The following is a 23,957-nucleotide window of genomic DNA, read 5'->3' as shown; positions in this document are numbered from 1 at the left end:
ATTGTAGAGACAGTAAAGAGGCCGCAATTGAATTGCAATCGCATCACTGGCAGCAATTAGCATGCTGTGAGGCCTTGCCCTCTGCTGGGCGGCCCCCAGCATGCGATCGGCAGCAGTTACAGTATTGCTTTTTTAGCAAACCTGCAACTCATGCTGAATTAGGTCCATAATTTTTAACATCAAGGAAAGCCACCAGACTGAACGACAATGGCGAATTTCCCACTAGGCACGTGCCTAGGGGCAGCACTTGCTGGGGGGCGGCACACCTGGCTGATAAGTGTCAGGTGATTCTTTTTTTCATCATTTCTTTTTTTTTATATTTTGTTTAGCAAATGATGGGAGTGGGACAATAGGCAGCAAATTGTTGTCCAGGAGTTGGTAGTAGGGTGAGGTTTGGGCTGCTTTGCTGGTCTCAAGGCATCCAGACTGGCACCCAAAATGAATTGGGCAATGAGAGAGCTGGTCTTAGGCATAGGCAAACTAGGAAAATGCCTAGGGCATTTGGAATGCCTAGGGGCACAAGCAGCTTCTGCTGATTAAAATGATATGTGGCATGCCTATATTCTGTGTGTGACTGCGGCTGCATCTGCATTCAAAATGGTAAGTTACTGTGGTTTCCTGGAAATCACTGTTACTTAGCATTTTGTATGCAGAAACAGCCACAGTCGCACACAGACTATACTGTAAGCATGCTGCATATCATTTTAATCAGCAGAAGCTGATTGTGCATCCTAGCCATATAACAATGCAAATAAGATGCATTTTCAGCAAAAAAGGTACCCAATGTTAGCAGAGCTGCCAGCTGACTCATGTCAGGCATCTCCTACTGCATGGTGTATTGAGACAAGATGTATGAGGACGCATCTGTATCCAAGCAAACGCAGAGGTCACAGTGTTAGCGGCCATGTGAGTGTTGTGTGTGGGAGGGTTAGTTGTGCGATAGTGTTTGGCATTATGTGTGTCATGTGTATAAATGCATTAATAATGTGCGGCATATGTGTAAGGGACATTATGTGCATAAGGGCATTAATAATGAGAGGAATATGTGTAAGGCGCATTATGTTTCTAAGGACATTAATAATGTGTGTCGTATGTGTAAGGGGCATTACTGTATGGTATTATGTGTATAAATGCATTACTAAAGTGTGGCATTATGTGTAGAAGGTGCTCTACTGTGTTGCGTAACGTATAGAAAGGGCACTACTGTGTGCTCTAATGTGAATAAAGAGCAATATGATGTGGTGTAATGTGAATAAGGAGCAATTCAGTGTGATGTAATGTGAATAAGGGGCACTACTGTGAGGAGTCATGTTTATAAGGTAAAGTGGTACTACTGTTTGTTGTAACGTGAATAAGGGTCACTAGCGCATGATAAAATGTGAATAAAGTTGCACTACTGTGTGGCGTAATATGAATTGTGGGTACTATTGTGCGGCCATGCCCCTTCCCAGCAAGAACACGCCCCTTTTTGGTCTGTGCGCTGAATGTGAAAACTGTTCTTATTTAAAATATAGGAGGTAGGAGCACCAAAATGAGGACTGCTTTGGGTGAGAGGTGATGGTGCTGGGAAAGGGGTGCAGGGTCAGAGGCGGAACTAGCGGCGGTGCTAGGAGGCACCAGACAAAATCTTGCCTAGGCATCATATTGGTTATGGCCGCCTCTGAGCAATTACGTGATTGGGTGGGGGGTGCTAATAATGTGCTTACGGGTGGCCTGGCCCCTAAATCCGCCCCTGCTGAACAAGAGAGTGATTAGTGGTCCTTGCGAAAGGTAGGAGACCTGGAAGCCGGATCAGTTTCCTTCTTATTCAATACTGTAATAGGAGACACCATAACTGAGAAGCCATGAATAAGTCTTCTATAGTATTGGCGTATACCATATATCTTCATATAGCTCATACTTTCTCTGAGTCAACGGAAAAACCTTCTGCTGAGAAGAAATATCCGACAAATGAGACTACTACAAACTAAACAAACGTGATTATGATATTGAGGAAATAAAGTAAATAAGATACGAATATTATCCAAGTGCTAGAAAAAGCACATAAGTGATATTTTGAGTGGGTATTTTGGAGCTTTTGCCTGGCGCATATTTCTGGTACAGTATATCTGCTGTGTTACTTTGTCATGTTGGGGCTGTTCCTTACCTAATGCCCATTGGTGACAGATAAAAGCACCAAAATACCAGCTCATAATATCACTTCTGTGCTTTTTCTAGCACTTATGTAACATTCTTATCTAATTTACTTTATTTCCTCAATATCATAATCAAGGGATTTTAAAAAGTTTTAAAGTTGTATGTGTACAAGAGTTTGTGTAAATGTATATTGAATGTCTGTGTAGATCTATGAGTTTGCCTATTGGACATGAGTTGGGGGTAGCATTGGAGGTAAACTTTGGGGAGATATATCAAGTAGTGAAAAGAGTGGAGAAGTGGACCAGTGGAGAAGTTGCAAATAGCAACCAATTTAATTTGAGGCAGCATTTATCAAGTACATTCTATAAAATGATAGGTAGAAGCTGATTGGTTGTTCACCCGTTAGGCAGTCCCTACTCCTATCTAGTGTCTCCAACCCACATATCAGACGACTTTCAGGGAAGAGGCAGCCTTTTTTTGTATCCAAGATGGCAGATGTGGAAGTGCTGTATCCACAAAGGGTTCACTACGGATTGCCGGCGGTCGGGTTCCCGGCGACCAGCATACCGGCGCCGGGAGCCCGACCGCCGGCTTACCGACAGTGTGGCGGGCGGCAAATGAGCCCCTTGCGGGCTCGCTGCGCTCGCCACACTACGGCCACACTATTTTATTCTCCCTCTAGGGGGGTCGTGGACCCCCACGAGGGAGAATAAGTGTCGGTATGCCGACTGTCGGGCTCCCGGCGCTGGTATACTGAGCGCCGGGAGCCCGACCGATGGCATACAGAAGACCACCCTCCACAAAGAGTACTATATATCGGCCACCTTGGATTTAAACTAAGGCTGCTTTTTCCCTGGGAGATGGCTGAGATGTGGGGAGGAGACAACAGCAGCAAGTATCATATGTCAAGGGTTGGGGGGAATGTATAGTCTACAGCAGGGGTGGCCGGACTTTTGGGACCTGGGATCTACTCTTTGTTCACTTACTTACCGGTGATCTACCGACGTCAAAAACAACACTAATACTGACGCACACATTTAAAAATAGCATTAAGATTGACGCCATCAAATAACAACATCAATAATAACGTGCACATTTAAAAATAGCATTAAGATTGACGCCATAAAATAACAGCACCAATAACACATACATTTTAAAAAAATCATTACGAATGGCGCCATCAAATAACAGCACCAATAACAGACATACACCCATGTACAGAATACCCCCCTTTCCACTCCCATTGCAGAACAGCCCGCTGTGCAATATACCCCCCCATGTGGTGGTTCCCTCCATTGCAATTCTTCCCCCCCTCCCAGTGCAGAACAGCCACTGTGTGACATCCCCTTCTGTGCAGACCCCCCCCCCATGCTTGCAGGATAGTCTGCTGTGCAACATACTGTCCCCCTTCATGTGCAGATTCCCCCTATGCAGATCCCCCTCCCCCACCGAGTACATAATAGACCCCTGTGCACAACTCACGCTGGCTGGCTTGAATGGCTCCCCGCTAGCTGGCTTGAGTAGCTTGCTCCCCACTGGCTGGCTTGAGTGGCTGGCTACCCACTGGCTGGCTTGAGTGGCTGGCTCCCCACTGGCTGGCTTGAGTGGCTGGCTCCCCACTGGCTGGCTTGAGTGGCTTGCTCCCCACTGGCTGGCTTGAGTGGCTGACTCTCCGCTGGCTGGCTCCCCGCTGTCATGTGCCTGCTCACACTGTGCCTGCTCCCGCTTCCAGCTGCCGCTCGCCTGCCACTGCTGACTGGATCAAACCAGATCCAACAGGCGCACAGGTTCCTCACATCGCGATCCCAATGATGCATTGCGCAGGTGCGTGGCTGACATCATGACTCGGACCCGGCAAGTCACAGTTGTGAGGCGGCAAGTCACAGTTGTAATGATGAAGTTGGTCGCGATCTACCGGCAGGAGCTCTGCGAGCTACCGGTAGCTTGTGATCAATGTTTTGGCTAGCAGTGGTCTACAGTATGTCCTGAGGGAAAGGGTGGGAGCTCAGATTGTGTATGTACCAGGGAAGCAGGTAGCCTATGTCTGGGGGGGAGGCAATCACGAGACCACCTGTCAGGATCCCAGCAGTCACAAGCCCGAGACCAAAATCCCGACAGGTGGGGAAATGCCTCCACCGGAATCAGAATCAGAATCAGCTTTATTGGCCAGGTGTACTCACGTACACTAGGAATTCTTTGTGGTACAATGCATCGCCAAGCAGCAACATGAAGGGGGAATACATAGCATACGAAGGGGGAAGAACATAGCATACATTACACACATTACACGTATGAGTTGATACTGCACATTGCAACTGTACAATAGACTCAACATATTAGACATATTATACATGTAGGACTAAACACAAAGGCTGCTTGGCGAGGCAGCCATCCGCGGCGCCAACTAGAACTCAAACAATGCACATAATACAGAAGATTTAAGTATTACATCAAAAGATAAACCACACAGACAATAAAGACAGAAAGCATAATGCAGGGTTGGTGTAAGCATTTTGGGTAATAACCTCCAGGGGTTGTGTATTCCACCCTCACAAGGTACCAGGTGCGGCAGCCATCTTAGGCGCTCTGCGTAGGATTACCCAGGGTGGAATAGTCCACCCCTAGAAGAGAACACAAAACGGGGAGATTGCAGAGTCCTTAGGTTCAGAGTAGGGTTCCAGTAAAACCATCAGGTCCATGTATTTTTCATCCCATCCACAAGTTTACCAGATAAGGCAGCCATGTTGGGCGCACTACGAAGGTTACACAGTGGGAGATGAGCCATACAAGGGCCAAATGCATTCACAAGAAAACTGACACGAGTGTAGGAGTATGCTATACCCTGCATGGAAAGATCCAAATGAAGCACACCCTGCCCATGGAGGAACCATCCGAGGCAGCCATGTGAGGCGCACTGTGTAGGTTACTGCTGGCAGGGTGTGCAACCAATGGAGGTACACATTACAGGAATAGCACACAGTGGGGGGAAAGTACCCTGTAAGAAGAAAGAAAAGAAAGACACATTTGCAGGAAAACATTAATTTGTGAAAATGATAAATGTCCTGGTCTCATGAGAGCAGTGCGGGTGTGTGTGAGAGTGTGGGGAGCAGTGCGGGTGGGTGTAAGAATGTGGAGTGCACACTAATGTCCAATGGAACTGACCCAGCAAAATCTGGTCCTGATGCGCACGCCCCTCAGTTCCCTGCTCAGCTTGAGGGGTAGTCTTGGGGGCAGTCATGATGTTCTTGGACAGAGAAGTAGTAGGCATTGGTCCTGGTGTTCTCAAGGCAGAGGTGAGGAGAGGCCACATGATGGTCCCGAGTTGCAGTGTTTGGGGAAATTGTATTATTCGAGATTTTAGCGTAGTCCAAATCCAGTTCAAACTCCGGTTCTAACTCCATTCTTAAATCATATTCTTAACAATTGCATTCTTCACAATTGCAAGCAGGCCAAGTCCTGAATACCGGCGCCACAGGCTTTTCTCCCTCTGTGGGTGTCCACGACACCCATGGAGGGAGAATATAACCTGTGGTGAGCGCAGTGTGCCACCGAGCCCGCAATGGACTTTCTAGCGCTTGCCCCGCTGCTGGAATACTGGTTGCCGGGATGCCGCTGTTGGCATCTTGACAGCCGACATCCCGGCCACCGATAAAAAGTATGTATTTGTACACCTATGGTAATGTACTAAATATTATATATATTATATATCCTGCAATATTTATGTTTTGTATATACGATTAATATACTCACTCTGGGTTCTTGATGCATCTTTAATGTCTAATTTATGTTCTTTGTAAGAAACAACTCCACCTTTAGACAATACCTGTACAAGCAAAGGGTGAAAGTTATTTATTCTTAAATGAGAAACTAGTATTATTTAACAGCAGACAAGCGGATGTCAGAAATATACTGTGGGGCCTATGTAGTAAGTCTTGGAGAGAGATAGGGATCTATTCATTGAGCAATGAAAAGAGTGGAGAAGTGTACCAGTGGAGTTGCCCATGGCAACCAATCATCTTTGAAGTAAAATCTATCAAGTGCAATCTATAAAATTATACATAATAGCTGCTTGATTGCCATAGGCAACTTCTCTGCGGACTCACTTCTCCACTCTTTTCACTGCTCCATAGATAGACCCCATTAAGTGGGGAGAGATATAGTACCAGCCAATCAGCACCTAACTGCCATGTTACAGGCTTGGTTTGAAAAATGACAGGAGCTGGTTGGCTGGTACTTTATCTTCATCCACTTTATCTCTCTCCTAGGCTTAGGGCCTAATTCAGTAAGAGTAGCAGATTCTGCCTTTATGTGTATACTACTTTATACTTTTGCTATAGCATGCTGGGGGCCACCCATCGCAGGGCAAGGCTGTCCAGGTGCTACCCACTGCCCACCAACTGCGACCACGCTCTATTTGAGATTGTGTCCCAATTAGAGCGTGGTCGGAGAAACTATAGAAGCCTCCTGCGGGCACATCCTGGCTTCGACACCAGGAGTCCCACCGCCATTTTTTTTGCAAGAGCGACTGCATGTGACGACATGCAGCTGCCCCAAAAACACCGGCGACTTACCCCCGTTTCCCTGGCGCTGCCCAAAAACACTCCATCGCCACCCCCCAGCCCACGAACGCCTCTGCCGGTCAATCCGGCAGAGGTGTTCAGTTAATGTGACCCAACCGCGTTAACTGCTCACGCACATGCAGGACAGGACCTGCGCGTGCGCACCGTGGGGCCTTCTTAAAAACTGTGATCGCGTCCCATTTGCCATGTGACCTGAATTAGACCCTTGGGGCCTAATTCAGTAAGAGTTGCAGATTCTGCTTTTTAGCTGAATCTGCTACTCTTGCAATCGCATGCTGGGGTCCGCACACCGCAGGACAAGACCACCCAGCATGCTATTCACCGGCAACCCACTGCAATTACGTTCTAATTGCGATTGCAACACAATTAGAGCATGGTCGCAGAACCTGTGGGAGCCTCCTACCGCGCAGGATGGTCACCAATCTCAGACATTAGTGATGCAACCTGAATTAGTCCCTTAGTACATAGACCCCTGTATGTCCTGTCATTTGGACGCATGCATATTGTGACTCAGATGCATGCGCAGGCGATAGTACACTGGCCACTTGCATAAATATCGGAATCAGACCCTAAATGGTCATACCTGAAAAATATGACTTTGAAGTAATATCGCATTACAAGTAATGAATCCATCCATTCCCCCCACACACACCAGAACACATACTATTTCCCAGCGGTGCACAGCTGCAATATGTAGTTGCACTGAGGTTATTTGTGCTGTTCATATAGTTATGTCTGGGCAGGCTGATTCCAGTCTCTGAGGAGGCCCTTACTGTGTCCTTCACACTCCACTTACATGGAGGATAACGCGGTGACGCACAATTTGCATGTTTTTCTACTGTGCAGGCTTCACAGCCAACTACCAGTAATAATAAGGGGTATCTCCATTTGCAGCTGTAGAAGCACAACTGAGCGGCATTGGTACATCAGGTCTGAACTGCGCATGCGCCGGCGCTGCCGTATGCCGGCGCATGCCAGACAGCTGACGGCTGTCTCAGTCCTGCGATCGCCTCTGCCTGATTGACAGGCAGAGGCGGTCGTTGGGCGGGAGGGGGCGGGCCTGCGGCGTTTGGCTGCCATTTGCAGGGCCTGTTCTGGGCAAATCAGGCATGCCCAGACCATTGGGGGGGGGGGGGGGGGGCACGGCGGCTGCCTGACATCACACACAGTCGCTGTGACCCGGGCAGCGACAAGTAGCTCCCTGCCAGCACGCAGTGCTGCGCTGGCTGGGAGCTACTCTTCCAGTACAAAAGCATTGCCGCTGTGCGATGCTTTTGTACTTGTGCGGCGGGGCAGGGACAGCTATGCGGGGCGGGCTAGCTCTGTGCTGGGCGTCCCCCCGCATGTCAGTGAAGCTGATCGTAGAGGTGCTAAATTTAGTACATCTACAATCAGGTCTGAATCAGCACCATACTGTAGGCTAAATTTAGCAAGGGTATGACCATAGGCGGATCCAGGGAAGGGGGGGGGGCACTCGGGCCCGTGCCCCCCCCCCCCCCTCCCCTGTCATTTCTGACTTCTTTTATTTTTGTCAAAAGGAGAACAGCAGCAGCACTACTGCTATTTCTGTTGATAAAAGAGCCGGCAGGCACTAGGACCCGCCGCGGCTCTAACAGCAAGTCTGTGTGGTAACCAATGGTGAGGCTGGAGCTGCAGCTCCAGCCTCCACCTGTTCACACCGCAACCTACCTCCCTCACTGCCAGCCAGCCAGAGTCCAGCCCAGGTTTCTGGGCTTCAAATGCCAGCATCGAGTAAGACTGTTACTTATGACGGCGCAGAAAGCTTCATTAGCCCTCACTGCACCGCACAGTTTCCCAGCGCTTCCTCCTCCACTTCCTTAACCACCATGCTAGGTGAAGTCAAACTCAGCCTCAGCTTTGAGAAGGCGGCCCGTGTGATTGTGACAGGGCTGTCCTGCAGATGTCTTATGCTGCTTGTTGTAGATCCAGCTGGCTGCTTCTGCTAATTAAAGATGTGCAGTTTGTGTCCTGCAGTCTGAGTCTTAGTGCAGTGCCCAAAACAAGGCATGCTGCACCTGCCACCACCAACTAAACACTATAATAATTATATTGTGCTGGGGTGCCTTCCAGGCTCCCATAACTAATGGAACAGGTGACCAACATTTCAAGGCCCAACCAGCCTTTTCATCAGGGTGAAACATTGGCAATAAACCAGCGCTCCTACAGCCAATCATTACCTGATGGCGTATTCTGTGAGGCAACGCCCCCTGTGATACCCCTTATCTGGGAGCACGTGTGCCTTAGGTGCATGTAAATGTAACTATTACCATTCCCCTATCATGGTGCCCCCCCCCCCCCCTTTAATTTTCTTATGGCTCCGCCCCTGGGTGTGACTATGGAAATGCGGGCTATACAGAGTTATATACAGTACATATGTGTCATTTTGCTTATTTTTGCACAGATCTTTTGCACTAAGGTTATTGCTGGGCAGATTTATGGATGGGTAGAGTTTGGCCACAGAGATGCTCAGAAACAAAACAAACTATGGATATACACACAATGCACTGCAATTACAGTCATTGTGCATTCAACGGAACTCTCCGCCCTCCGGGATCTCCTCACATTTGTATTTTGGGAGGATAATAACATAAAGAACATACAAACTCTTCTCAGATAATAAGAACTGAACCCATATGCTGTGGAGTAGCAATTCTAAAAATGTACCACAATGCCACCCATAGAGAAGTGGGTGGGATGTATTACACTGAATAATGTAACTGGCTAAAATTTGAAGGGCGTTTAAATATTTATACTGTCTATATTTAAATTCAAAACAACTTAATTTACTCCCAAACAAACTTACATATTGGTGTTTTCATTGCGAGGCTTATTCTTCATTTCTTAAAGCTAGCGAAATATTATTTTCCACCTACTTTTAAAGAAAGGAAGTAACAGGACTATTCATTGTATAGGTCAGTGGTTCTTAAACTGTGTGCCGTGACACCCAGGGGTGCCTCAGGACACTTACAGGGGTGCCTTGGATTGGTGGTCCAGACCATTTAAAATTATTTATGATCAATATAATAGACAAAACCAAAGCTTGTGGCTTCCAACCATAAAATATGTGGACAAACAGAAGCAAATCTTGTCCCTCACCACATAACTGAGCCTAAGTATGATATATAAACACAATTTAATTAATTTAATATTTTTTCTAAATGTATCAATCCGAAACTTTTGGCCTAGCGGTGCCGTGAAAATAATTCTGATACTCTGGGGTGCCGTGATTAAAAAAAGTTTGGGAACCACTGGTATAGGTAATGCAGGAGACAACACTAATATCTCTTGCTCACCTTGCTGCACCGATGTGGCCTGCCATTACCATACACTAGTATGGGGACCCTCATTCATCAAACTCGGAAATTAAAGGTTTTGTACTTTGATAGCAGGAACTGATGCCATCTTCAAATGATGTTATCTCCTGAAGCCCCCTTATTCCTGATCCAGGTTGCTGTGAAGGAACCAATTGGCCCTAGTTCATGCATGTTTAGTGGGCCTACTGTAATTCAGACCTGATCGCAGCAGAAAATTTGTTCTCTGACGGGCAAAACCATGTGCACTGCAGGAAAGGGGAGGCAGATATAACATGTGCAGAGAGAGTTAGATTTGGGTGGGTTATTTTGTTTCTGTGCAGGGTAAATACTGGCTGCTTTATTTTTACACTGCAATTTAGATTTCAGTTTGAACACACCCCACCCAAATCTAACTCTCTCTGCACATATTATATCTGCCCCCCCTGCAGTGCACATGGCTTTGCCCATTAGAGAACAAATTTGCTGCTGTGATCAGGTCTGAATTAGGCCCAGTATCCGCTGCTGCTCTCACGGCACACTGGACACATAATTAATGTCCTCCAATGATGAATATGCCTCTAATTGCATAAAGAATACTTACAAAGTAGAACAAAGTGAGATGATCAGAATTAGGATCCAGGCTGTTCTTACTGATCTCATATTTCACAGTCGCTGACACGTCAGAGTCACAGGAAACGCGGTCTGAATTTTTCTCGACAATCAGAAAGCTGTCACTCTCAGAGTACAAGGGGACAAGCCAGTTTGTTGTCCGTGAATAATAATAGTCATTATCTTCATTCTCTGATGAAAACATTGCCTGAGGATGCAACATAACAGAAAAGTCACCCAGTGGGAAGGCTGAGAATAATTTGAAGTATTGTAACTTATATAAATCATTGCTTGCAAAATGACAAAATGTAAATAGTTCCAGAAACAGGATGAAATCTGTGAAACCATTTCAGAAATGAATGAATTAGTAATTTTAAGACAGAAGGTCACATACCACCCGTGTCTATCAACCTTTTAATTTACTAGAATTTTTTATCAGGACACACAAACATACATAAAATCTTACCTTATATCCCCATCACTGTGTTGAAAGATGCGCCTGTCTGGCAGCCCCCGTTGACAGACACGACTGGTATGTGTTCTTCTATCCAGCTCAGAGTGCCTAAATGGCTGAGGAGGCACTGCTAGTACCAGAGCCAGATTCACACGCAATATATGAGCCAAAGGGCACTGAAAACTCACCTGTTCATCAAAGTGTACCCTTCCGCATAACCTAGTCTTGAGGCTGCTTTCCCATCCTCACACTTTGGCCATCCCTGCCTCACTTTCTTCCTGACACCAGGCCACCTTCCGCTTGCTTGTACCTCATGTCACCTGTCTGTCTCCCTCTCCCCCTAGATTGTAAGCTCCTTGGAGCAGGGCCCTCTTCCCCCCTGTTCTCACAGCCCTCTTCCTTTGCACCTCAATTACAGCTCTCTCCTACTCAGCGACTGTCTATACCTGCATCTCCTCCTGCTCGTGACTTTTCATCTTATCCAACAGCTGCCCTTCCCCAATAGTACGCTGATTACTCCTGTGCTTCCTTACATCTCAGCTTTATTGTGTACTGAGAACTGTGGTGCTAATTGTTACCTGTACTCTGTTTTAGTTTTCTAGTTTTCTAAGATGTTAAGTTCTGTATGCCCTGTAATTTTCTAATGTGTGTTGTATGTAGGGTGCTGTGAAACACTTGTGGTGCCTTATAAATACATAAATAAATAATAATAATACTAATAATAATACTACTAATAATAATAATAATAATAATAATAATAATAATGCGGGCATTGTACGCAGGTGCAGCAGTATATACTCCTGGAAAATTTGCTGAGTTTTGATCAGAGATGTGCGGAAAGGATAGTTTTGACTATAAAAATGATTAGCATAAACAAAGGTATTTCTAGTATATTTTTGTATTGTTCATATACTTTATATAGTCAAAACTCTTGTGTATTTGTTAGTATGACAGGAAAGGCTCTGTCTCACCTCACCGCACATCACTGATAACTGAGAAACTTGATTTTACTTTATGAAGTCTTTACAGAATCTCAAAGCTCCTTAAGGCTTAGCCACTAAAACAATGGGATTTTTCCATTCACTGTTTGATTCCACTGTGACCCCTAAGTGCAGCATCTCTCCACTTCCCGTTTTACTGCTGCCCATTTGGCCTCAGGTATACGATATGACCTTTGTTTTATCACCGGGTGGAGTAACAATATAATGCTGTATGAACTTAGTGGATTTCCCCGTGAGGGCAGAGAAGACACCCTGGTACTGTGCTACTACGTTTACCACTTCTTGTGTCTGTCTAGGACTCAAAGTGGCTTCATTGGGCCCATGACATTCTGGGGTTTTCACAGTGACTAAAGAGTGTCAGGAATCTGCATTTTCCATTGCATCACTGCTGTGGAACTACAGGTCCCAGCAGTTCCAGTTCTGTTCCAGTCTACAGTCTCCTGCAGCCCACAGCTCACCGTGCTCCACCTAACCAGTTCAGTTCTGTTCCAGTTCTGGTTTTCAGTCCTCTGCAGCCTGGAATGCTGCAGCCAACTCACAGCTGATCTGGACACCTAATCCAGCTAGTATCTCTGCCTGCAGTTTGTGTCCAATCACTGCTGGGCAGGAGGTATAACTTCCAGTTTGTGGCTCTCTCACATCGCCTTGGACAACACGTCACATCCCGTGAACAGGCGGCTCCTGTTTGCAATCCTCTGTCTACAGAGATTTCCTTGTGTATTAGACCTGTGGAACAACAGGTCCCAGCTGTTCAAGTTCCGTTCCTGTTCCCAGCTGTTCCAGTTGTTCCTGTGGAACTACAAGTTCCAGCAACCCCTCCAGCTCTCCTGCGACATTCAGTGTGCAAGTTCCTGTGTTCCTGTGGAACTACAAGTTCCAGCAACCACTCCAGCTCTCCTGCTGCATTCAGTGTGTAAGTTCCTGTGTTCCAGTCTCCAGATCCCCGTGTTCCTGGTTACCTGCTTGTTACTCCGTGTTCCTGGTTATCCTACTACAGCTCCGTGGAACTACAAGCATCAGCAATTCCTGCATTCATTTACAGGCTTCACACCAATCTCCAACACAGTGTGCTTCAGCCTCAGCTGTAGAGACTCCATCTCCAGGTGCAGCTCATCACCTCACCTGTGAATCAGCTTGCAAGCTGCCTGTGCTTTCCAATAGCACTGTGAACCCTGCATCAAGTCTTCTTCATCTGCTACCAGGTTTGCTACCATTATCATCACCTCTGCTGGCTCCACGTGTTTATCATCTCTGGTTCCCATACCAGCATATTGCCATAGACTCTCACTGTATTGCCATAGACTCTCACTGTATTGCCATAGACTCTCACTGTTTTGCCATAGACTCTCAGCTTCCACGCTGCATCATACCCATTGCATTTATTATTTATTTCTCCAAGTATTCCTGCTGCCATATTGTTTTATCTTTCTGCTTAATAAACAACATTGTGCACATGCGCAGGAATCCAATCCAGTATCCTCACTTCTTCCATCCTACCTCCACTGACCCACTAGCGCCCCCTCCGGGGACACAAACCAGACCGAACCTGACAAAGAGGGCTGACTGGCACTTTCTTTCCAAGGCTTCAACAAATTCACATGATAGACTTGTACATCTTTCCTTCTACCCTCCTGCCATACCTTTATAGTCACATGTCTTACCACCTGTATGATCTCATAAGGGCCTCACCATTGGGCATATAGTTTACTTTCAGTAGTAGGCATGAGTACCAGTACCTTGTCACCCAGATTAGAGGTCTGGCTGTCAGTGATAATGTCATAATGGCGTTTTTGACACTGTTGAGCCCTTCTCATGTGTTCGTTCAGAAGTGGCACAATTTACCTTAGATGGGCGTACAACTGGGACACATACTGAAAGATGTTAGGCTCTTGAGACAATTACTACTCTGACCATTCTTTTAACAGATCTAATATCCCTCTGGGCTGTTTATCATAGAGAAGTTTGAAGGGGTTAAACCCCATAGAAGCTTGGGGTACCTCTAGAAACTGCAAAAATGAGATAAGGTAAGAGTAGGTCCCAATCTCGCTTCTCCTGTGACACCGCCCTTTTTATCATCTGCTTAAAGATTTGGTTAAAGCGTCTCTTTCATTAATTTAGATACAAAAGGGGTTCCCTGGTCCATCAGGACCTCTTTTGGTCTTCTAAGACGGGTATGCAGCATCAACAACTCCTGGGCAATAGTGCTAGATTTTATGTTATGTAGTTGTATAGCCTCTGGATTCCTGGTGGCATAGTCCAACATCACAAATATATACTGATGCCCATGAGCAGATTTTTTAACTGTGCCTGTCAGATCCATACCAATTTGCTCAAAAAGCACAAAAACGATAGGCATGTAACCAAGGGCACCTTAAATTTTGGTTGCGGTAAGGTCTTTTGGCACACTGGGCATTCCTGACAATACTGTATTTATTTTACTGCTGCATGAATGCCTGGCCAGAAGAACCATACCTGGATATGCTGGACAGTTTTCTCCTCCCCTAAATGGCCGACCCATAAATGCATGTGAGCTGCCCTCAATACCAGCTGCTTGTGTTTCCGGGGAACCAGCAACTGGTATATCCTTTGACCTTGCAAATAAGTTACACGGTACAACAAATTGTTTTTCACCACAAAATAAGGTACACCTTCAGATGGTAAAGCAGAGTTTACCTTACCATTTACCACTACCATATTTAAAAAAAAAAACATTGGACAAGTTGCCATTGTTCTGTTGATCACGCCCCAAGTCCTCCATAGACACACTTTCACCAATGAGGGACCAATGTGTCTCAATCTCACTTTCCCCCTGCTGCTCTCTTGCAAGAGAGGGCTTTACAGTCATACAACCTTGACCTTCAGTAGATCTTGGCCCCTGGGACCAAGATCTTTTGCCAAGGATTAGCGGATAAAGAGGTTTGGATGCTACTATTGCTACCATTTTTACTGGTTGTCCTTTAATCACCACCGGCAGGTGCACTCATGGGCATTATTCTATGTACTCATCCATACACAGCAGCTTTACTTGGCGTAAATCCTGGTCAGGCCCAGAATGAAACAGAATAGTAGAAATTATAGACAATGCACTGCTAGTGTCAACCAAGGCACAGATATCCCGGCCTTCAACCTGTACCATTAGATGAAACAGGGTAGTTTCAGTTGGGGAAATACTTCCAGCCACCATGTTGACTACGGGTTATGCTGTTCTCCCTGCGCTGAAATCCATCAGTTCACCCTGCTTTGGGTAGTCCTGCCATATATGACCAGGCTCACTGCACTCAAAACATATGGCTGGAGGTGGGTTTTGTAGTTTAACAACGGGGACCTAGGTTCTGGGCTAAGGTATTGGCTGTAACCCCTGCTTGGCTTTATTACATTTTCCCCAGGTCGGCTACCTCTCAATCACCACTGCTAACTCCTCAAATGTCTGGGGAATAGCCTGCAGGGCACAGTGCTGTACACTTAGCATCCAGAAATACATGTTAAGTAAGGGCTGGGGTGAAATGTAATAGGGTGTGAGACTTGTTGCAGGTCTAAAGTCGCACATACACACTGCGTTTGCTCCGTAATCCTTAGTAATAGGCTGCGAGTTGAAGAGTTAAGAACTTCACCATTGAAGTCTATGAGGAAGGACCGGTTGGCTTAAATATTTCCACTAACAGCCAATCAGCAGCATGTTTCATTGGTAGCAGCCGTTGATTGGTTGGCAGCCATAAAGGTGACAGAAAAAAAAGGGGAAATAGGCAGCTCTAATAGTTGAAATAAAACTGGATTGTCTGTAACGGTGCATTTGATTTAATAAAATTAGTAGATACACATACAATACATATACATAAAAATTAGAATTAGAAAGGTCACCCCAAATGTGCGCAAATTGGCCAGTTGATTATTGGATGACTTATAGCTGCAAAGGACAGTTTTAGTCTCCTTTAGAACTGATAGCACAGATTAGTAAACGAGTTTGGTCTGTCTTTTTCTGAGTCTAAATATTAAATAAGGATTTAATAATTTGAACTGTACTGTATTATGTCGTTTTACTGCAATGGATTGATCTGTCAGGTGTTTGTGATAGATAATTAGTAAGGTATAAATACACTGTTCACTGAGCCAAAAGTATCACCTTGAAAAAGCTGCTAAGCCTGGCTGCGAAACGCATCGGTGGGCTTATGGTCACCCCTATTTTGAGGATCTTTTATTGATGTGCATGCCGACTTTCCCTTTGGATTGAACTTAATCAATTTATGGACCATCTCCTATCATCTATCTACCACAGACTGCAATATTGAAGACAACCGTAGCTCTGGTGAGGACCGTTATTGAATTTATCCTTGGGACTATCCTCTAGCGATGTTATGCAGTCGGTATGACATAATGGACTGTGCTATCAGTTCTAAAGGAGACTAAAACTGTCCTTTGCAGCTATAAGCTATCCAATAATCAACTGGCCAATTTGCGCAAATTTGGTGTATCCTTTCTAATTCTAATTTTAATTTTTATGTATATGTGTTGTATGTGTATCTACAAATTTTATTAAATCAAATGCACCGGTACAGACAATCCAGTTTTATTTAAACTATTAGCGCTGCCTATTTCCCCCTTTTTTTCTGTTATAAACAATTTGTAGGATTGACTAATCCTATTTTGGTAGCAGCTGATTAGTGAACCAGTCCTAAATAAGCGCCTGACCTTTAACCTTTTGGTTGTTTTGCAATCTTGTTACACATAGTCCTTGGCTGGGCAGCATGGGCTGTTTCACTAATTTTAGTGAAAGACTCAGTAGAAGACAGACCTATTTGTCTAAATGGAAAGTATCAACAGAAGACAAATCAGAAAGGCTTGGTTTCAAGCTAAAAGATGATTTCCAGAAATTGGAGGATTTATTAAAGCCAGAGACCAGACACTGGTTGGACAGTGTCAACTTACAGAAGTACTTAGATAGAAAAATAATACCTAGGGGTCTAAGACTCTTTAAACCCTCCATATTTCAGGATGATGAAATTTTTCAATCTAAGTGGCACTTGTTATTGGATAAGTGTTCATTGGCACTAATGGAGTTGGTGATTGATTTCAGGTCTACTAAGGTGAAGGGAATTGCGGGAGAAATTGAATCATTAAAAGCGAGATTAGAACCATATAGTCATGAGAGAGAATTTGTAGAGAGGGACTCACTCATAACAGAGAGTCACTAAATTTGAGAACTTACTCTTAGAAAATAAATGTCGGAAATTCCAACGTGACATAGGAGACTATAAGTCAGGTTGTTCTAGGACTTTTAGACAACAAAAAAAGGAGATATGGAATAGTGACAATACTAGGAAACCAAATAATGTAGATCAATATGTAAACCAAACAGATAGACGTCAGGCGAATAGCCCTAGAAATTATCAAAGAAATAGGAGGAGACTTGATGATTCATCTCACTTAATTGAAGTGAGAGATACGTATTTATCAAAAAAAATTAATGAGGACGTCACCCAAACCAATTGTTTGGATCTAGGGGCAAGACCTAAACTTAGGGATGACAAGAAGAACTCTACAAAATAGCATTTTTTAGATCAACGAAAAAGACAGCTTCAGGACAGGGACAGGGAGTGGCGAAGAGAACCACCAAAATGGAGAAGAAATTCAAGTTTAGAGGAAGTAGGGCGGGCCGGAAGAAGACAGCAAAGAAACTAAAAAGATTAAAACTAGCTGGCCAGATAAAGAATGTTTTTAATTTATCATCCAGGAAATTATCAGATAATGAATTAGTTACTAAGAAAGGGACTAAACTTTTGTCCATCTACTCCCCCGAATATTTTTGATTTGTTCATGGAACTGAATAGGTTTATTAGAACCCTTTGCTGAAATTTTTTTTTGCTAAACTCTATATAAAAATAAAGAGTTGGCCTCTCCCATTTTGTTAGATACAGAAGACACCGTTGCTCTTGAAATCCTAGTTGACCTCTTGAAAGAGAGTGAAATGGAAGACACATCCAAATCTAAACTTCTATTTGATAGTAACATAGATAGGAAACGTTTGAAAAATAAATCTAACTTTTACCCTATTAAAGCCAAAGGGTCCAATATTGAGAGTTCCTATAAGACTACACTTGATGAGTTCAAAAAACTATGTAGAGATACCACTAAAATCTCAAAAAAGAAATCTAATCTGTCGAAATGGGAAGAGAAGGCCCTACGCAAACTTATGAAAGACAATTCAATTGTCGTAAAGGCGGCAGATAAAGGGGGTGGTCTCATAATACAAGATCGAGTAGACTATGTACAGGAGGCCAAGAAAAAACTCAGGAATAAAGCATTCTACACCATATTGAGTAGAGATCCCACTCAAGGCTGGTAGAACTCCAGGACCATTTGTCACAAGCTTTTGATGATAGGGTCATTACAAAGGATGAACTACAGTTCATCTTTTGTCCACATCCTGTCACACCAGTATACTACCATCTTCCGAAAATTCACAAATACCTCACTGCACCCCCCGGTCGCCCTATTATTTCAGGTGTTAATTCTTTGACTTCTAATTTATCTTTTTATGTTGATTCTTTTTTGCAACCTCGAGTTTCTCAGTTAAGGTCACACATTAAAGACACCACCTACTTTTTGAATCTTATTAATTCATTTGTATAGAAGGACTCGTACGCATTTCTAACTCTTGATGTACAGAGTATATATATGAATATACCCCATGAGTTGGGAATTCGTGCAGTCGCAAAACGATTGACCGAAGATGGTGACCTTACTGAGAAACTTTGAGAGTTTATTCTTGATTCTATTTACTTTACCCTTAAACACAACTATTTCTTATTTTTTGACACATTTTATTTGCAGTTGATGGGGACGGTCATGGGGACCAGGTTCACGCCGAGTTACGCTAACCTGTACATGGGCGAGGTCGAGGACCAGCTCGTGTGGGGGGGAGGGCAGATTCGGAATGCACCTGGTCCATTATGGCCATTATATCGATGATTTATTTATTATTTGGGATGGGGATCACGCATCTGCTCACTCTTTTGTTTCTTCTCTGAACAATAATATTTATAATTTATCATTCACTTATTCCTACCATCCCTCTACTATAAATTTTTTGGATATTACTCTCACAGTTGAGGATAATAAGATTTCAACCTGTAACTTTATAAAGGAGGTAGGCACTAATGCCTATCTCCATTATAAAAGTGCACATTTTTTGCCCTGGAAAAAAAGCATTACAACGCAATTGTTCTGATTTAACATCTTTTGACAGACAATCTAAATATATGGCTGAGTCTTTTCTTACAAGGGATTATCCAGAACATTTGGTACAAAGAGCAGTGCAGGATGCAAGAGCTCTGGATAGAGATACACTGTTGGTAGCAAAAAAGAGAACTAGGGATGTTGCATCGGAGAAGGCTATTTCCTTTATTTCTACCTTTAACAACTGTCATCAGGATATTAGAGATATTGTATTAAAAAAATTATAATATTCTCAAACAGGACAACATCCTATGCAATATTCTTCCAGTTAGACCTCGCTTTATATTTTGGAGAAATAAAACCCTAAAGAACGTCTTAGCACCAAGTTGCTTAAAGGTAATTAAAGCACCTAAAGCCGAAATAACTAGTGGTAGTAATTGGCTGATACAGTGTAATCCTAGAACAAAAGGTTTCTTTAAATGCAGAAAAAGTAGATGTATCACTTGTGACTATACTTTGGACCACTCATTAACAGTTAGAACAAAATGTGAAGATATACCCTATGAAATAAAAAGTTTTATTAACTGTACAACAACATATGTAATTTACCTATTAGTTTGTGGATGTGGCCTAAATTATATAGGGAGGACGACCCGACCATTAAAGACACGTTTTTTGAACATCGGAGAAACATCTTAAAGAAAGTATTGACACATAGCATTTCAAAGCATTATAATGATGTTCATGACAGTAACCCAAGATGTTTAAGATTCCTAAGACCTTTAGAGGTGGGGATCGCTATACGAAATTATGCAAACAAGAGGTGTTCTGGATGCTGAAGATGAATTGTATATATCCTGCTGGCTTAAACGGATCTGTAGAATTGAATGTAGTACTTTAAGACTTATTTAGGGCTATTATTAGATCAACTGTTGATTTCCATCTCCTTCCCTTTCTATCTTCCCCCCTACTTCCCCAGTGGCTCTCTCTTTCCCTCTCTTTGGGTTGAGAACATAATTATCTGATTAGTTCTGCTAATGAATGTAGGCTAGTGAGGCCTTTTGAATATATATATATATATATATATATATATATATATATATATATATATATATATATATATATATATATATATATATATATATATATACAGGTTGAGTATCCCATATCCAAATATTCCGAAATACGGAATATTCCGAAATACGGACTTTTTTGAGTGAGATTGAGATAGTGAAACCTTTGTTTTTTGATGGCTCAATGTACACAAACTTTGTTTAATACACAAAGTTATTACAAATATTGTATTAAATGACCTTCAGGCTGTGTGTATAAGGTGTATATGAAACATAAATGAATTGTGTGAATGTATACACACTTTGTTTAATGCACAAAGTTATAAAAAATATTGGCTAAAATGACCTTCAGGCTGTGTGTATAAGGTGTATATGTAACATAAATGCATTCTGTGCTTAGATTTAAGTCCCATCACCATGATATCTCATTATGGTATGCAATTATTCCAAAATACGGAAAAATCCCATATCCAAAATACCTCTGGTCCCAAGCATTTTGGATAAGGGAGACTCAACCTGTATATGTGTATATATATATATATATATATATATATATATATATATATATATATATATATATATATATATTGACAATGCTAAATTCCTTTGTCGTATAACAACCCTTTATGAAGCTAAGAACACTGTACGCTGTATACTTAAGAAGTACCGTAATGGTACGCTAGTTGCGTAACGATCGCTCAGCCGTAGGCGAGACGCTCAAGCGTCACGTTCGCTCACGGCCCAGCGATCACAGGACACGTTATTGGTTATGTCTAGGGTAATGATTCGCTATGGCGTAGCTTACGCTCGAGACCACGAGGAGGTCACCAGCGATGCAGACGCTCACAACACTATACCTTTATGATAAAACCTTATACCAATGAAATACACTGAATACCTTAATGTGAGTACAGGGTGTAAGTGCAACCTTGTGTAACCTGACTAACTACAAAGCTGCTTGAGCGTCACCGACACTCAAGTGAACACTTAACACTATAGGAAATACACAGATGCTGGTTTAGGTTCCAAAGCCTATTAACTGTATTATATCTAATATACTTGTAAAAGGGGATAACAGTACAAATGATACACTACAATATAACAGAGACTTCCTAACCACAGAACTAAACAATAAATACAAAAAGACAATACTACACTGACCTAAACGCAATACAATACAATGCTATAATACTATGGGAGATATAAGAGGAAAGAGGAGAGAGAGAGAGAGAGAGAGATAGAGAGAAATTGGCTCACAGAAAGACGATGATTACGGAGAGAAACTTACGCACAAAGGGTATGATCGCCTGCGCCTCGATATCCAGCTCCCGGCTATCAGCAGATAACCGTTGATGAGAGAGTGAGAGCTGGATGTGGTCGGCCTGCCTATTTATGCCCCACACACAATGCAATCTCCTGGTCCTACAATCCCATTGTCCATTGGCCGAAGGAATTCGGCCCTGCATCATAACAAAAGGTCATAGGGTGATTCATACAGGTGGGCTGTGACGATTTCCAACAGCTCAGGTGGGTGGGAAACTGGGTTTCCCGCCGCATACCTGAGTATGTGTAATTAATAGAAATGGACATAAACTTCTTATGTCCATAACTATTCGCACGAGCGATTAATACGCTCCAAACCAACACCGGAATATTGCTAATTAAATACTCTTCCGATGGGTACCAAACACTGCTGTATGATTCCTGTTAGACCCTTCGTACGATATAAAGAGGGATTCCTCAGCTCTGGGAAATTGTATTTTAACCAAACTTTCAGAATCTATCAAAGGGACCATGATCTATAAACTACATTAATTGTGAAAATATGTAACGAATGAGTCGCACGCTACGACTATATAAACTCTACCGTAAATACGCATACCGCGCCTGCGAGTGCACGCTATTGCGGGTATGCGCCTCCACGGGAGAGCGTACGCACGCGCAGCGCGGACCAGTGTGCGGTGCAAATATGGCAACGTGCATTGAGACATTTTTCTGACTTTGACAGTCCACCCTTTGGCAGTCAATAATAACTGCCACAAAACATTTAAGGAGAAAAATGTAAGTCAGGGGTTAATTGATTTCCATGGTTGGGTAGGGGAGGAGAGAGGAGAAGGTGTGAAGAGGGTATGACCTAGTGAGATAGCAGAAGCATGTGTGTATGAATCCATGTTTGGGGGGTCATGTATCATCGTGCCGTACGTGTTGTAAATCAAGCTTCGAGGTATTGCGAAGTATACATTTGAATTCCTTCTTATCCTGTGGTACAGGTCTGTGGATGGGCTGTCAAACTTTACCGAGCTCATTTCGGATTTTGAACAAAATGGGGAGCACATTTTAGTTGATGATACATGAGTGGGGGAGGTATGTGGTTGCTGATATCTGTGCCTGTATTCCCTATCGTCTATGTGTGTCATTACCTGAGGGTTGTAGAGATGAAGATAAAGAACACTTACGAAAAATGCAATGATATTCTATGTCAGGGAAATGTACATCTGTTGTTGAAGTTGTGTTCGGTATCTGTTGAGAGTCGTCTTCTTTGCGCTGTTTTGCTCCTTAGGCATGAGCAACAAGCTTTGTCAGTGCCATCAGATTTACAAAAATGTTGGGCTAGCGTGAGTTTAAAAATACTAGGGAAACTGGGGATCCATGGCAAAGTTCATCAAGTGTCCATATTTAAAGTTGTCAAATCTTCTTCTTTGGTCAATCCGTTGTCTGTATACATCTCGTCTCGTCAGCTTCCTCGTCCAAGGGGGTCTTTGTATCTTGGAGAAAAGCAGAAAAACAGGTGAAAGAAACGGACCGTATAATCGCATTTTCATCACATCCTGGTTTCTATCATTGGGTCATAAATCAAATCCAGGTTAATTACGGTTTCCTCACTCCTCAAGCTCATCACTTTTGTACTTTGTTTGCACCTCATTAAAGCCTGCCCGCATCTAAATATCAATCCAATCGATATAACGACACCCAAGATACATAGTAGAAACTTTCCAACATCCATTATGACTCCTTGAGCCCACTCTCCCAAACCGGAGAACCAATTTCGCGGGTTCAACCATGACACCCAACTAGTCAGCTCATTACCTACAGCAGCAAGGGTGAGATTGTGTTTTCGACGAAATTCCCACTTCAATTGGAGAATATCGTCCATCTTTTGGTCTATGACCTCTACCGGATCCTCGGTGCTATTCGTGATATACGTGCAACACTTTATGCCGTACTGTGTTGCCAATGTAACACAATATCCGCCTGTTACTGCTGTAAGATAATTAAGAACCATTCTATGCTGTACCAGTTCTGTTTTGTAAGCTTGAAGTTCTCTTCCAGTGTATCTAAACGTGTCATCATACATTTCAGTGATATTATCTAACAAATTGGCGAGTGCGGAAATGTATCTATAATTCATCACTCCTCGAGCGGTACGAGTGAAATCTAACGCTACCAGAACCTGAATCCCAGTGGATTCATGGATAAGATCGGAGGCCGGATGCTCTAACCTTTCTGACAGTTGTCTTTTAACTCGGTGCTCGTAATGAGTGTGAGTATAAGGAGCTTGGGCACCACGGTGTATGTCCTTCATTTTGTCATGTGTAACAGTCATCACTTCAGGCAAT

At 43.5% G+C, this 23,957-nt stretch overlaps 1 protein-coding gene and 1 long non-coding RNA gene across 3 annotated transcripts in view; one reads left to right on the top strand and one right to left on the bottom strand.

Moving 5' to 3' along the window:
- The window catches only part of LOC135056667 (alpha-2-macroglobulin-like), a 502,865-nt gene that overhangs the window by 240,185 nt on the left and 238,723 nt on the right, over positions 1–23,957 (bottom strand). For both annotated transcript variants that reach the window (XM_063962110.1, XM_063962111.1), the window contains 2 exons: positions 10,632–10,847; positions 5,887–5,959 (listed from right to left, as the gene is read on the bottom strand). In XM_063962110.1, coding sequence (XP_063818180.1) covers positions 5,887–5,959; positions 10,632–10,847 — 289 coding nt within the window. The remainder of the gene's footprint in view (positions 1–5,886; positions 5,960–10,631; positions 10,848–23,957) is intronic.
- LOC135056668 (uncharacterized) overlaps positions 12,457–23,957 on the top strand; it is a 124,051-nt gene continuing 112,550 nt past the window's right edge. The window contains exon 1 of the long non-coding RNA XR_010244042.1: positions 12,457–13,296. This is a non-coding gene — a long non-coding RNA (uncharacterized LOC135056668). The remainder of the gene's footprint in view (positions 13,297–23,957) is intronic.

The sequence above is a fragment of the Pseudophryne corroboree genome, chromosome 3 (genome assembly GCF_028390025.1).
Source record: "Pseudophryne corroboree isolate aPseCor3 chromosome 3, aPseCor3.hap2, whole genome shotgun sequence".
Classification (NCBI taxonomy): Eukaryota; Metazoa; Chordata; class Amphibia; order Anura; family Myobatrachidae; genus Pseudophryne; species Pseudophryne corroboree.
Note: the sequence above shows the minus strand (reverse complement) of the source record. Positions and strands in the feature narration are given on the sequence as shown.